This window comes from Mytilus californianus, unplaced genomic scaffold, assembly GCF_021869535.1.
Source record: "Mytilus californianus isolate M0D057914Y unplaced genomic scaffold, xbMytCali1.0.p SCAF_6, whole genome shotgun sequence".
Classification (NCBI taxonomy): Eukaryota; Metazoa; Mollusca; class Bivalvia; order Mytilida; family Mytilidae; genus Mytilus; species Mytilus californianus.
Genome location: NW_026262712.1, coordinates 29,285,831 through 29,302,261, shown reverse-complemented (window position 1 = coordinate 29,302,261; position 16,431 = coordinate 29,285,831). Strand labels below are relative to the sequence as shown.

The 16,431-nt window shown below is 32.3% G+C and overlaps 1 protein-coding gene across 3 annotated transcripts in view; it reads right to left on the bottom strand.

The window, feature by feature from the left end:
- LOC127704864 (uncharacterized) overlaps positions 1-16,431 on the bottom strand; it is a 56,626-nt gene that overhangs the window by 836 nt on the left and 39,359 nt on the right. For all 3 annotated transcript variants that reach the window (XM_052209091.1, XM_052209089.1, XM_052209092.1), the window contains exons 2-4: positions 9,705-9,799; positions 5,563-5,673; positions 3,298-3,442 (exon numbers count right to left, since the gene is read on the bottom strand). In XM_052209091.1, the coding sequence (XP_052065051.1) occupies positions 3,298-3,442; positions 5,563-5,673; positions 9,705-9,796 (348 nt within the window). In that variant the 5' untranslated portion in view covers positions 9,797-9,799. The remainder of the gene's footprint in view (positions 1-3,297; positions 3,443-5,562; positions 5,674-9,704; positions 9,800-16,431) is intronic.

Below are 16,431 nucleotides of genomic sequence, written 5' to 3'. Positions count from 1 at the left end.
AGTATTCTTATGGAATTTATATATCATAAAACTTGATTTAAGAATTGAATGCTTCCTTTTGTAAATTTATTGGGGTGTAAAAGCGTTGACCGAAGCACATTTTGTATGAAGCGCGGAAGCGCTTCATTCTAAAAATGTGCGCACGTTCAACGCTTGTACAACCCTATAAAATTACTAATAGAAGCATTCAATACTTATAATTACATTTTTTTTTTGTTAGGATCATGAAAACACGACTTCTATCAAGGTTTTCTTTTATTTACCTTTGCACTTTATAGTGGTAGCTCGTGTCATCATGAATGTTACATTTCAAAATGAAATGAAGGTTAATTTCAGAATGACGAGAGATTGCTGTTAGGCGATCAAAATAACGTATTACAATGAAACATACATGTAATGTAATTACATGTATAGTCTTTTATACTGCACTCGTTCTGTTTGAGCAGTCAAAATGCGTTGACTGTATATTTCTATGTCATATACAGTCACTGACCCGATATCACTTTTCCTCATGAATATTTAAATAGAAGTTGCCGAAACTATATTTAATTATTCATACGACCTCTTCAACCTGTTCTTGTTCCCAATGTATACAATGAAGCGTGGAACGACCCAATCTTATTTCTTTTACAATTTTTGGAAAAACATATTTCACTTGTTAATATTTTTTGTTTGAAACCTATAAATCATTATGTTTTATGCTTATTGTTGATATTTTAGTCCATACTCAAACGAATTCGTTCACCATTGATTGCGGGTTTCAACAGGTAATGTACATTTCATTGCGTTGTCTATTTCTCCGCCTGATATTGGTATGAGGCCTTTTTAAAGGGGGATTTTTCCCAATATTTAAATCAAATGAATAACATTTACACATTAAACAACAATTGAAAATGTTTTTTTTTCTAGGTTGCAGTATAAAGACAATAATAGTGCATTGACTTGACATATCAACGATATAAGGATTCGGCCCGAAACGGGGAAAAAGCTCGGAAGAGCCTCGCATTTCCCCGTTTCTAAGCCTCATCCTTATATCGTTGATATGTCAAGTCAATGCACTATTATTGTCTGTATAACATGACAATGCTGGTAATATTAAAAAGCGAGTAACGTCATCATAAAGTCCTTAGAGCACATGTAGTTGTGTTTGTCGCGTTTTATTGGAATTTAAAAGATCACGTTTAATATACAGTCATGTACAAAATAAATGTATATGCCAATCAAACTGATGAAATCATATGAAACTAATTGCTTCATTGACCTTGGATGCTGTGTTTTTGTTCAACGTAATATACCAACATCTTGTCAGTTTCATCTGCCTTTATTTCATATTAATTCTTCTTTTTGTAGTTTATAAGGGTCGAAATAGTGTTGACCGTAAGCACATTATTTTTCAGAATAACGAAAATGTGCTTCAGTCAAAGTAATGTGCCAAATGTACCCAAGTAAACTACAAAAAGTAGCAATTCCATTCTCAAATAAAAAAAAGAACTTTTGTAAAATTAAAGAGACGGAATATAATAAATGCTTAATGCTCTACTTTAGATTTAATCAAATGTTGCTGAAATTGACAAATTCAAAATTAACCAGGAAGATATCTTATCTAGTAGATAATTGCTGTATATTTCAAGATAATTGCTGTATATTTCACGATAATTGCACACTATGATACGTATTTATCAATCTCTTGCATTTCAACGGATTGAATGTGACCGCTAAGCAATCGCCTCATAATTTATTTGAAAATAATTAATATGGAAAGCGACCTCCCTGGAAAAAAATAACTTTGAGTTTGATGTGATTAAGTGGTTCCTTGCTGTGTTTTCGTTCAATGTTTCATAAATAATTGATTATTTTTTTATTATATGTTCTATTTCTTGACCCAGTTCGAATATTGAGGAAGTGAATCGATGTTCAAATATCTGAAAGGTGTTCATGATATAAAACAAAGATATTGGTTGATTGATTCTTAGTGTTTAATGTCACGTTCAGCACTATTGGCCAGTTTTTTTTATTGGTTGAGGAAGCCGGAGTGCGTTGAGACAACCACAGACCATCGACAGAAAAAAAACTGGCATTCCTAGTCAATTAAGATAGGAATCGAACGCACCTGCCACGTGATTCCAAAATGACAAAGTGTTGACAGGCAATGAGCAAAACTTATGTGGTATAGTCACCTGTAAAAGACCTCGACAATTCAAAATGGAAAACAATTTAAAAAAGAATGCCATTGGCTTGAAAACTGACAAATTAATAAACGAAAAAAACAATAATGATGGGGAGCAACCATTGACAACCACTGACAAACAGGCTCCTGACTTGGGACAGATCCGTACGTAAAGAATGTCGGGGCTAAACAATTTTGTAAGCAATAGTTGCCACTGGACGTTTAAGCGGACAAAAAAAAAAACTCAATTAATATGAGACAAACAGGAGATTGAAAATGAACGAAAATACACACATACTAAACTGAGTGAAATCATGTCTGTCGACTTGTTTTGAATTGAAAGCTTAAATAAAAAAGATGAATGAACAGGCGATATATGTACATATAATTTACACTGATACATAAATAGAACGTATTAATTATTTTTTTTAAAGATATTTGAATAAAATTAATTAATACAAAATCTCGACTTAAGTCCGTATGCTGACAGAGGGATAATTTTATTTTTTTATTTATTGTCCAGTGGCAAATATTTCATAACCATTTGGGCCAAGAACAAGTTAATATATAAGAAATTAGCAGGTTTTGAAGAGTGGTCTGACCATGATTGAGGACAGAAAATTTGGACCATAGAAACAAAAGAAAAAAAAGGTGTGTTAGATTTTTTATTCATTCTCATCGTGGGAACAAATGCAAAGAAAAATTCTGTTCTCATTTTTTCTTTGTCAGAAGATGAACTTCCAATGGTCTATCTAAACTGTTTGTAACACCTCTGTATCAGACAGATCCAAGTATCGTCGTCGTCGCACTGATTGTGAGACGATGAACTTTCAGTGATTTATTTAAACTGTTTGTAATTACCTTTGTATCAGACAGGTCCAAGTTTCGTCGTCGTCGCATTGATTGTGAGACGATGAACTTTCAGTGGTTTATTTAAACTGTAATTACCTTTGTATCAGACAGGTCCAAGTTTCGTCGTCGTCATATTAATTGTGAGACGATGAACTTTCAGTGATTTATTTAAACTGTTTGTAATTACCTTTGTATCAGACAGGTCAACGTTTCGTTGTCGTCTCATTAATTATGAGACGATAAACTTTCAGTGGTCTTATTTAACTGCTTGTATTTACCTTTGTATCCGAAAGATCCAAGTTTCGTCTTCTTCGCATTAAATGTGAGAGTACTTTGTAGGCAGGAACATATTGATCTGTATTTGTTTCGTCTGGTTTGTTATCCCAGTAGTCCGGAGTATCATCCTTGTTGTATTTATCTAGTCTGCAATATAAAGTACAAATAAAACAATTTTTGACGGATAATTTTAAATCCATCTCTAATAGTGAATTTTATTTTTTTTTCTTTATTAATTTCATTGAGGCTTTGAGCCTTTATCTGTGATAATTTTAAATGATTTTTGTTGTTTATATGTGTCAAGCATGGTTTAAATCTTCTTACAAGGACACCACTGGAAATAAGTTTCATTGACTTTTGTGGGTCATCCTATGGTATTAAGCTGCAGTGGAAATCTAGTTCATTTAATTTGATTATTTACAGTTAGTCAAAAATTAAAATAATGAAAATTTCCAAAATTTTTTTTTTTAGATTAATACTTTTAGTGATCATAACTGTAAATCATTTTAGTGTATACTAATTGGACGATATTTTCCCTGATGCAGTGACCTTAACTAAGAGATCTCTCGTTAGAACTTCGGCCACCGCACAACGCAAGTTCCTAGGGGAAACTGTTTAGTATATATGCATATATATAGGGTTGAGCGTTCACAAATATGTTTGACCCCGCAACATTCTTTATGTGCCTGTCCCAAGTGAGGAGCCAGAAGTTCAGTGGTTGTCGTTGGTTCATGTCTGTCATATTTTTTTTCGTAAATTGTTTTGTTATAAATTAGGCCGTTAGTTTTCTCCATTGATTTGTTTCATATTTTTCATATCAGGGCCTTTTATAGCCGACTATACGGTATGGGTTTTTTTCTCATTGTTGAAGGCCGTACGGTTGCCTATAATTGCTAACATCCACTTTATTTGAACTTTGGTGGATAGTTGTCTCATTGGCAATCATACCTCATCTCCTTATTTTTATTGGACTTATTTTAGTGTATATGCATGCATTGGTTCAATAATTTCGATAACATTAAAATTACAAAATACTCGTTTCGTATGACTTTAAGATATGATAAACGACAACTATAGAGGGTTCCTGGCATTTACATGAACATGACTTTTGAGGCTCGATTAACATAATTTATTTTTATTTCCATACTCCCACCATCAATCTAAATCACGGAAGACACATTAAAGAGTATACAATAATGAGCGTAAGGTTTTTCGTAAACGTGTTTAAAAAAACCAAAAGTTAGTCCGTAAATTATACGCCTTAGCATCACTTCGGATTCCCTAAAGGTCATCCTTGTAAAAAATAGTTTACTCTACAATAACGGTATAATAGATCACGGGAACAAACACAATAACAAAAAATCAAAGCTCGCGTGCAGTTACAAATCCTGAATAGCGTTTAAGGTAGTATCGTACCTTCTGCACAGATTGTTGCGCGTTATTCATTAAAGGGGCACTAGCTGTCAAATTCATGTTCACCGATTTGACTCAAATTCTCATATTAGATTTATAACAATGTAAAACAATTTTCCAAATTATAAAAAGTCTAAAATAAACAATTTACAGGGCATGGGCTCGATAATATGTAGCTTCGTTTCGTGTGTAGTTTAGTCTAGACGCCATCTAATTAATTATCGAGATGACCCCAAAAACAACCGACGGTCACATAACACGATATAAACATGAATAGATATAGATATATGAACCTCGTGCAAATCGATTTTTCTATGTCTGTTTGATTTCAAGTTTAAAGTTTAAAAAATAAGTTAATTTTCGATTTTAGCTGTATAAGAATGATATTTTGTGAATCGAATCAGTCAATCAAATGATTTACCTTTGTTTCACTTTCAATGTTGACATTCTTTTCTTTTAATAACCTAACACGCATCAATCATGCATAATCCATCTCTAGCTAAGGGGTTAAATTGAAGTTCACATGAATACGGATTCAATGAGGTCGAATTATTCACTTGCAAGTGAATAATTCATCATCTATGTTTCTTAGCTTATTTTGACAAAATTGAACCATACTGGCTGCTAAAAGCGGATTATTATTTCATAATTTCACTTTCATTAATGATTGAATAAAAATAAATCAGAATTTTAATTTTTTATGTATCTCGTAGCTAGTGCCCCTTTAAATTGAAATAGGTATTTCACGTTCATGCTAAACGTCATATAAAATGTGAAGTCTTAAAATTTTCTTTTTGTGAATGACTGCACGTGCCATCTTTTCAGTCTATGATAATGATTTAAAATAAACTCACAAAGACTTTAATTTTTGATACGTGTCATCAATATCTGTCTCAATGTGATAACTGTGTGATACATCTCTCTTTGCAGCGACACCTAGGCAACGTGGTGCAAACGGATAATTTCTGAAACATACAAGATAATAAGATAACTATCAATTGTTTACAGATATATCTACCCAAGGGATTGGATCACTGTAATTGGCCTTCATGAATAAAAATAGACTTTGACGTTGGAGTTTAAATAACAACATAAGTATAAACATGGAAATGAAAATATCACTTTATAAATATGATGTGTCCGAAGTGCTTTCCTGGATTAAATTCATCGGGAACGCTAAATCCCAAAAAGGTAAAACAAGGATATACATGTTTATTAAAATAAATGACCTAAGGAACTTTACTCATTGTGAAGGTCATACAGTGACCTACAGCAGCTGCTTATATCCACCGCTTTTGGTCTCTGGTGGATAGTTATCATATTGGCAATCATACCAAATTTCCTTAAGAATATCCAAATCTACCTTTGCCTTGGGGAGTAGAAACCTTCGTTTCCAAATTTATTTCTTAATTCTATCAATGAAAATACGAACGATGGATCTATTTGCCTGTGTCTCAAATAACCACGGACATGTTTTGTTTGTCGTAGTTACGATTGTTTCATTTTTAAAATTACCATTTCAATTAACGTTAGTTATCGATTTATTGTTTGTTTGTTTGGTTTTTTTTGTGTGTTAAATTCCTTGTAACTAAACGTATGCACATACCATTGTTTGGTCATAGGTGACAGAAAAATCAGAAAGGATGGCGGCCCTCAAACAACACAGACAGAAGCAGAAGCCTGATTTTAACACAAGTGAGAAAGACGACGGGTGATTTGAACGTAATATGTAAGAAATGCATTTACATGTAGTTTGGAATTGTCACAGTTCAGCGCCAATTTGTTTAGGACTTTTGATTTCTTTATTTCTAGTTTTCTGTTTAACGATTTTAAAGACGGATAGGGGTTGGCCTTTTTTAATTAGCCCAAAATGTATTATACCCTTTCATTTATCCTCCCTGTCCCTTCGCAAAGTATTCTAAAACTGCATGGAACTGAAAGTCGGTAGTTGGAAAATTAACTGTTCGAAACATTACCTTTCAACCTCGTCTTTAATTTGCTCCTACCAGTGATGAAAACAATATGAGCTGTAAGTGTTTATGATATATACCTATGATTTCAGAGTCAAAATGGTCGATCATTGATTGATTGTTGTTTGATTAACATCACGTGGCAAATATTTCATGCATGTTCAGGATGGTGCTGATGGCTGTTTGATATATTTTAGGGAGCTACCATTTCATTTTTATGGGGGTGGGCTAGGATGAAATTTAAAAAAAAGGCAGGACAGGAGTTTTGAGTAAAAAAAAGGCAGGATGAGCAACTTTGCAAAAAAAAAAAAGAAGCAGGATGACAATTTATGTAAAAAAAAAGTCAGGATAAACTAATAAAAAAAAGGCAGGACCGAATAGAGTGAAAAATAAAAATTACAACTAAAAAAAAATGCAGGACATAATTTTTCATCCTAGCCCCCCTCCCTAAAAAATCAAATGGTAGCTCCCTTAATGGAGATTTCCCCAAGGAAAATTTTACCCTAGAAGAATTTGGCTATTTTTTAATTCCATTTTGGTCATATATATAGTTCTTCAATTGTTTAGGTCTTATATATTCCCGGCTTCCAATATGTTTGGGCTAGAGCATTACTGATGAAGGAATATGCAGAAAAGCGCATAGGACGCACGAAATGAATAAAGAGTTATTTTTATTCAATAGATCTTATTATTATCTATTTTTCATTTATCATTTGAAATGCTAAACCTGAAATATTTTCACACAGAGTAGAGATTTATATTTTAATTACACAAACAAATTACAAATACTATATTACAAATTTTACGTCAAAATATCATCAATGAATAAACCAATATCCATGAAGTAGACGAATGTCCCATGATACAGCTTAACTGTTAATATACTTAACAACTATCTTTATAATTTTTTGCTTCCTAGAGTGGTTTGATTAACCAATATCAACGCGTACAATTTCTAATGCCAGCTAAAATTACGACTTATTCAAAACTTTGACACTTTGATGATTATTATATGCAGTTTGCGTAACCTATACAGGATAAAATGGTCTAAACAATTTGTTAAAATAACCAGAATAATTGATTTTCTGCTTAATTTGAAAATTAATTCAAAAAATGATACGAATCAAAACAGTCAGAGTATGCATGATAAAATCATAAATGTTTAAGGTCATGGTATTACGACCAGTTTTCAATGATTGAAAATATTTATTATCAAACAGAAATGATATCTATTCTTTTGTTTTTGGAAATTGTTTTGTTTTTGTCGTGTAACGCCTGACAAAATATTGCTCAATGCCTACTAAAAGATGACAATAAAATATTTGAAATCTTCACGGATGATTTATGTTACAAGCATCCAGCGACTTGGTTGATCAATTGATTGTTGTGTTTGGTTCAAGTCCGCGATTCCAGTGGCGGATCCAGGAAAGGGGGGGGGGGGTCTCGGGGTTGGAAACCCCTTTTTTGAAGATCAATGCTTTTCAATGGGGACATATGGTTAGAACCCCCAACCCTCCCTTTTATCCTAGGTTGGGACCCCCCCCCCCCTTTAAAAAATGGCTGGATCCGCCCCTTGATTCGATGGGTAACTGACCTTTACAAGCAATATGGCACCACCTGGAAAGTGTCTTTGCATCTGCGACGAACGTACCTCAATATCTATTTTATATAGCTATATTATAAACAGTTTGATTATACCATTTGAAATTCTTAATTTGATTAAACTTTAAATTACATAGAACAGTATTGTTCTTTCTGTCAGGTTTATTAACCTTTTAAGACAAAAGGCGAGTTTCAATTGTTTTCATTGGTTAACATATTTAATATTAACCATATAGAACAACGACTGCCAAAAAAACCACACACGCTGATCCGGTTTTTTCAGATAATGCACTTTCAATGGAGTTTTTAAACGCGGTGTATGATATAATTATTCTGATGATAAAAGTTATCGTAGTCTAACTTCTGAATTTACAAAACTGCAATCTGGTTATAAACAAACAAAATTTACGTTGGTGTAGGCATAAGAAAAAACTTTCTTTGATGAAGCTGTTGCACTTTTGATCTCGTCTGCTTAATACTGTAAACTAACCATTATTATCTTAAGTGATATAAACTTTTCAATGATTGCAGGTACAAGATCCGCCATTTTTGTAATTACAGTTTTTTGTCATTTTCTCACAAATATTCTTTGGATGGTTAAATTAAGAGTAAAATTCTTATAAATAACATTCGAACAGTCAGTATTTATTTGGCTGATAACCCATACAAAATTTGTACAAAAGTGATTATTTTAATATATAATCTTATTTGAACAGCAGATATTTTTGTTTAGTCTAGCTTTTATTCATATAGGAAAATGACACAGTAAACGAACGATGAATCATGGTTAAGTTGATTTTAAGAATATTTTTTTATAGAAAAAATCTCATGATACTATAAGAATATATTTTGACTAAATTTGATAAAAGATCAAAACAACACGTTAAATAATTTTATGCCCTATAACATTCACTTTAGGTCTGAAAAAATGTTCTAGCCAATGAATAATTTTAAAAGAAGTCTTTCATTTTCTTTTGTGTATTAGGCGTTTAAGATATTTACGACACATCTCCTTGTAGACCTTACTAAGAATTAAGGAAGGGAGCTTATTTATCAGTTGTTTAAATGATTTATTTAATTTACTTTTTTTATGTTTTATTCAAATTCCCTTAGTTTGATAACAGCAGGTTGACCTTAAGAAATTGTGTATGTGTGTTTTCAAAAAATTGTCATGATTAATTTACATGATTTAGCCTGAAATATCCACGGTATGCAATATCCTGTTTCCAAAAAGTCTTTAGTTTAGAGATAATAAAAATATTTCTATATAAAATTAATATTTTTTTATTTGTAGATGCGTCTATATAATATTTGATGCCATGACGAAATTTTCTAGCCAATGAAAACTTCAGGTTTATTCGAAATGAATACCAGTTATCATTTAAAATATAAGAATTAACTAATCTCATTAAATATATACTTACTCACAAAATCGTCGTCTTGGTCGACATGTGACCATTCCTGTCAATAATAATACGGACACAGTGACGAAAATTCCTTCAATAGGTGCATTCATACTCTATAAATAGAAAATTCATACTTTTTAAAAACAAAATTTATACGAAAAGAAAAGTCATACTCTATTATTTTTTTTTAAGTGACACTTTTGAATAATGGAGAATTTGGGATAATAGTCAAAATACGAATGGAAGTAAATAACAACACACGTTGTTCAAATTGAACATCTACCATATTATCTTAGGGGCCTCGGTGGCCGAGTGGTCTAAGTAGTTACTACTGTAATCACTAGCCAGTCAACACTGAGGTTGCGAGTTCGAACCCCGCTCGTGCGGGTGCACTCGACTCCAATCTTAATTGACTAGGATTGTCAGTTTTCCTATCGAAGGTCGGTGGTTTCTCCGGGCTTTCCGGCTTCCTCCACCAAATAAAAACTGGCCGCCACGAAATAGCCCAAAAGCGGTGCTTGAAAGTGGCGTTAAAACACCAAAAATCAAAATCAAACCATATTATCTTAGAAGTCAGCAGATTTCTTTCAACACTGGATAAGAGCTTATATATCCAATATGACGATTATGTCCAAGTCTGGACAAATTGGATATGAAGTAAATTTACTTGTTTAAATATTTCAAACCATCACATAATTCTTGATAAATCTGTAACTTAAAACGAACTAGAAACAAATTAAAAAGTAAAAGACAAAAAAGACAACAACAAAAAAACGAAGAAGACAAATATCTGTAAAAACGAAATGGTAGACGGATAAAACACTATCGTGATATTTGATTTATGACAGGCGTATGTATCATCGACGATGTTTACTGTCAATATGTATGTTGCGTGTTTTTATCATGCTTAACATATTATTTGGTGTTTTCTTTATAAAAAGAAATCGTTCGGCATTTCTATATTTATGTGGGGGTTCCTAAAAAAGCGCTTCGGACACAGGAATTCTATAAATTGTTGTTTTCATTTTTTAAAGTAAGAGTTACTACTTTTATTTTATCAAGAAACAGCTATAAATGACTATTTTAGGCGTAAAGGAAAAATGAAGTAAATCGGACTCGATCTTTCAATTAATTTACCATTTTAAAACTGTCAATAAGAAATCGAGAAAGATTAATGTTTTCTTTTAAGATAAGAATCGCGATGATTTTTGACTTACTAAAAAATGATTACGGTTTCCTGCCGGCATAAGTAATCTTCGCTATGTTTTTTTTTAAATAGAATGAGTTACACGTGGTTACGTATTTTACGTTAATTAAGTTTTTTGTAAAGTTGTGGCAAACCGAGTTAGACATCAAGTAAAGCTAAAGAGAAAACGAAAAATAAGAGATACAAATTAATTATTTTTCTTTAAAAACATTTTGGTCAAATTGTAAAGAAATTCCTTACACACTACTGACTAATCAAAATGCGGTTGTTAAATTGCATACAGACTCTCTGAACCGATGACATTATATACAACATCTTCATTGATTGGCAAGGGGTCTTGACCAGTTGAAATCGATTTGTTTCAATACACTTGTACTCTTGGAATAAAGTTGCACAAATCAACTTACGGGTATGGATGCTATAATTTGATTACGTTTACATCTTTAATTGTTTAAAATTGAATGAGCTCCGTGGCGCGTTGATGATATAATTGATTTGCAATAGGGAATAAACCGGAAGTGTGTGACTGCCATCTTTAATTTTAAATATTGCATTTTTTGCATTTCTCGGTATGATATTCTACTTTTCTGCGCTGTATTCAATGAAGTGGTTTTTATCCTTGAAAACAATAAACCTCTCACGCTTAACGAAGATGTAAACGAATGCATAGGAGGAAATCTCCCGTGCATTTCTTAACTGTAATATTCGATAAAATGACGTGTGATGATGAAAGAGTTATAATATTAATATAACCATTTGAATGACAAGCATAGTGATGTATTAAGTAAATTTCCGGAATCATTTTTCTTCCGACTGTATAACTTTCATGTCTTTTTTATGTTCATCCTTCGCTATGTGATAATATTCACCCATCCATGTTTTTTTAAGTTAATCTCGATTATGCATCTGTATTCAGCGACATTACACTTTGTAAAAAAAAATATTTACGTTTTAGACGGCATATGATCTTTCTGTACGCCTTGCTTTTTATAACTAGTTATACGATATAGCAACTTATTTTTTCTTCTTTCTTGCTATTTGGCGTTTTTCTCTATTTTCTTTAAGTCGTTCCGACAAGTGTTTTAGCCTACACGTATACACGAGGGTCTAGAAGGATTTACAGAATAGATTAGTGGGGTAATAACTGCATAATAAAGGGCGGGGGAAAAAAGTCAAAAATAGGCACGAAATTGAGAATAGAGAAAAATAGCAACAAAATAAAGAAAAGAAAACACAGGAATATTAGAATATAAAGAATAGAGAAAAATGAGCAACCAATTTAAAGAATAGTGAAAAACGACATAAAATTAGAAAAAGCAGTAATAAAGAACCCCCGATCCAGAAGTCACTGTTTCACAAAAAAAAATTACGACTAAGATTGATCGTAAGTCATAAACAATTCAGTATACTTACGATCAATTTAAGTCGTAATTTTTTTTTGTGAAACCGACTCCTCCAGAAATTCATACGTCTATAAATTTTATAACTTCTATTGTACTTCCCATTTGTTTTCGAATTCTCTTTATCTCTTAATCTTATCTACTTATTTTTTTGTTTTTTTATTTGTTTAGTTTTATTTTTTTTCTATGAATTTATACGATTGTAATTTCCAGGGGCGGATCCAGACATTTTTAAGCCAGGATAAAAAGGGGGGGTTCCAACCATATGTCCCCATTCAATGCATTGATCGTAAAAAAAGGGGGGTTCCAACCCCCGGAAACCCCCAGGGATCCGCCACTGGTTTAGCTTTCATTAAAGACTGTTTAAGTCTGAAGATTCAATGCTAAAATAGTAGTATATTTTCATCTGTGGTGGAACTCTAACAATAAACATTCACCTAATTTCGTTTTTATTAGTGAATGTTGAAATCTAAAGAGTCCACGCTAAAATAGTAGTATAGTTTTATCGTTAGCGGTGCTTTAAAAACAAACATTCACTTAATTTCATTTTCAATGGTGAATATTTAAATCTAAAGAGTCCACGCTAAAATAGTAGTATAGTTTTATCGTTGGCGGTGCTTTAAAAACAAACATTCACCTAATTTCGTTTTCTTTGGTATTTAATGAAGCCTAAAGAGTCGATGCTAAAATTGCAGTATAGTTTTATCCATGGCAATGCTCTAAAAACAAACATTCAGCTTATATGTAAGATGTTTAATTAAATTGTGAACTTATGATAGATAGGATAGGTTTCTTCAGATTGAATATCGCTTTCTCCAATCTCCTTTTATTTATTTTATAATACCAGTCTTAATTCAAATGTTTTAAAAAGCTTGCACAAAATGAATTGGTTATGAAGTATGGCATCTTTTGGAAATATGAATTCAACTAAAAGATAAAGTTTTAGATATATTGCTATTCTCAAGTTGGACTAATGTATGAGCTGCGTCGGATAGAAATCGACCTTATGCAAATGAATATCAATACATCTGTTTACATATTTCGAGTTTTAAAAAATCTTCACGAAAAGTCTGTAACTATTTGAAAATTGAGTTGTTATAAGAACCCTACAAAACAGACCAAAATTCAATTTTTATTTTGTATTTGAATTTTTCAAAGTTAATCAAAATCGTGTACATGTATACTAGTATTACGGTACGTACAATTGAATTCGATTTCTATCTGACGCAGCTCATATACTGAAAATTAATGTATTAGTCTTAGCTCATGACATGTACGTGATATTTTGGTCCATAAGATGTGTTTATTGAAAAATCCAATATCTTACGTTTGGGCGTTGGATCGTTACGAAAAACGATACTGTTTACAATAAATAAATTAAATAAACGCATAAAAAGTGTACGAAACAACACCAAAATAAAAAAAGGAAAAGGTAAACTCAAGTATCAATAGATATTTCGGATAACAGATATCCTTCATCAGTATGATGAAAAAAGACTCTTATCAAACTTTGCTGATTTACTAAAACAATCTTGGAAGTAATACAAATTAAAAACCCAACCATGCTTGTATAATTTAAAGTTCATTAAAAAAAAGTTCATTAAAAATAAATTCATTAAAAAAAGTTCGTCAAATAAAGTATAACAAAAAAAAAACTAACGCCAAGACAAATTCAAAAAGGGAAAGCCCATAAAAACTGACAAAATCAAACGCTATGTATTTACAAAGAGGGCTGGGTATTTATGCTTCCAAATGAAACTTAAACATCCAACTGCGGAGTTTAGAACTGTGTGATTTGAACAACACCTTTTCGTCGATACCATTTGGTATATATTCCATTTTCCGCAAATAATTTAATTAATATTCATTTTAATAGTTTGAACTAATAATTCACCAAGTGATTTATTAAATGTTATTTAACTGTCCAATAAAATTGAAAATGGAAATGGGGAATATGTCAAAGAGACAACAACCCGACCAAAGAGCAGACAACAGCCGAAGGCCACCAATGGGTCTTCAACGCAGCGAGAAAACCCCGCACCCGGATGTGGTCGTCAGCTGGCCCCTAAATAAAATTGTGTACTGGTTCAGTGAAAATGGACGTCACACTAAACTCCAAAACATATAAAGGAACTAAAATTAAAAAAACATACAAGACTAAGTTTCTTTATCAGTCATCAAATTCTCAAAATGTACTAATTACAAGAAATTGACTCAGTGGAAGAAGCATTATGTATCATTAAGATTCCCTTATAGGATATATATAAACGTAAAGGCTTGTACCATTCCATCATAAAACTAGAGAAACATTAGACCTCGTAAACCAAATTATTCAGTGGCGGATCCATGTCCGGGGGGGGGGGGGGGGGGGGGGGGGGGGGGGAGGGGGGAGAGCGGGTCCAGGGGTTGGAACCCCCATCCCCCCTTTTAAAAATGGCTGGATCAGCCCCTGGCCAATACACAAATATACCAATCCTTACAATGCATTACAAGAATAAGAGGTAGAAGAAAAAAATGGAAATATAATTACCAGTCACGAATGTTAAATGTAGTATTATCCTTCGCAATTATCCAGTACTTTTGTCAATATCATAAAGAAAATTCAAAACATTTCATTTAGAACAGAACAAGCGTGAATTTATACATCAAATACGATTAAACTCCCACCAAATTCCCCTTACATTTAAATGGGCGTACTGGGCATGCACTTCAGATCTTTAGTCGTGTCAAGACAATTTGTTACTTCTCACATTCGTGAAATTTTATCGATATTACAAAATTCTATACATTTGACGATTTATGCAGATATAGTTCTACAAATTAAAGACAAGTCCATAGTAATTTATTCTAATTACTAACCAGGGAATATTTCAAAAGTTTTGGTACGACCCATCACCTTAGATAGTTCTTCCTGAAGATACAGCTTAATAAAAAATTAATAACCTGTCTGTTTGTCACTGTCAAGACAAGTACTTTATCATCTAGGATTTAAAATTCTAAATTGATTTAATATTGAAATTCTATGTAAAATTTGATTGACACTAAAACCATCTAAGACAAATATTCAATAGTTTAAAAGAAAGCGAAAACTTGTAGATTGGTAATCGAGAAGACCGTGTTTTCCCAATACTACGATATGGATTTCTATGTAGGAAAACAGTGTGATAATAGTAAAAAATACATTGAAACTAATGATTGTATTGGTAAAGGAGTGCTGTACGACATTCATCAATGAATTATTTTCATTAAAATCAATCTATTTTTTGACAGTTGGAGCATTGAAAAATATGTTATAAGTTATAAACGTTGACAAATCCTATATAACAAAAACCGATCGTGAGGAAAAATTTTAAAATCTATATATAGATAAGACGACAAAACCGGAAACATCACTTACTGTACTAGGTTCAATGAACGAAGCAGATTAGGAAAATAAGAAATACAACAGTGCCATTATGAGACGGCATAAGAATGCAAAATAAAATTGTTTGTACCATAGGCGACAATAGTGGCACTTTTCAAGTTTCAGACTTCTTAAAATTGTTTTTGTTTTAACGAAAAAGAAAAAAAAATCAATATTTTTCAGTCTAGTTGCTAAGGGATTACTTCCTTGTTCAGTCGGGTCAAAGAAAAATCTTATTCTGCCAATGGCGGATTATGGCGGGGGTGTGGAGGACGTGCCCCCCCCCCCCCCCCTAAAATTTGCAAAGCATGGGTTGTCCTCAGCTTAATAAAGAATATTTCGATAATTTTACCTCAAAAAAATGTTCGTCTCGCTCCTCTGGGCCAAAACTTAAGTTTGCGCCCCCTAACCTAAAATCCTGGATCCGCCCCTGTCTGCCTGTGGTAAATAGCATGTAATCTCGACAAAATGGTTGTCAAGTACTACGCAATGGTTTGTCGTTTACTTATTTTCTGATTTGATTTCTAAATTGTAATTATTCCACTACTTCCCTTTACTATAAAATGCCACAGTTTTCCATATATACAGATTTATCATCTGAACTAATTATTATTCAGCAAATAAATGAATGAATATTTAGCAATTATTTATCATATGGTCTTGGTATAGAAATGTGAAGTGAAACTTTTTTTGTTCTATTGACATTATTGGGCTTTAGTTAGGGAGCTACCATTT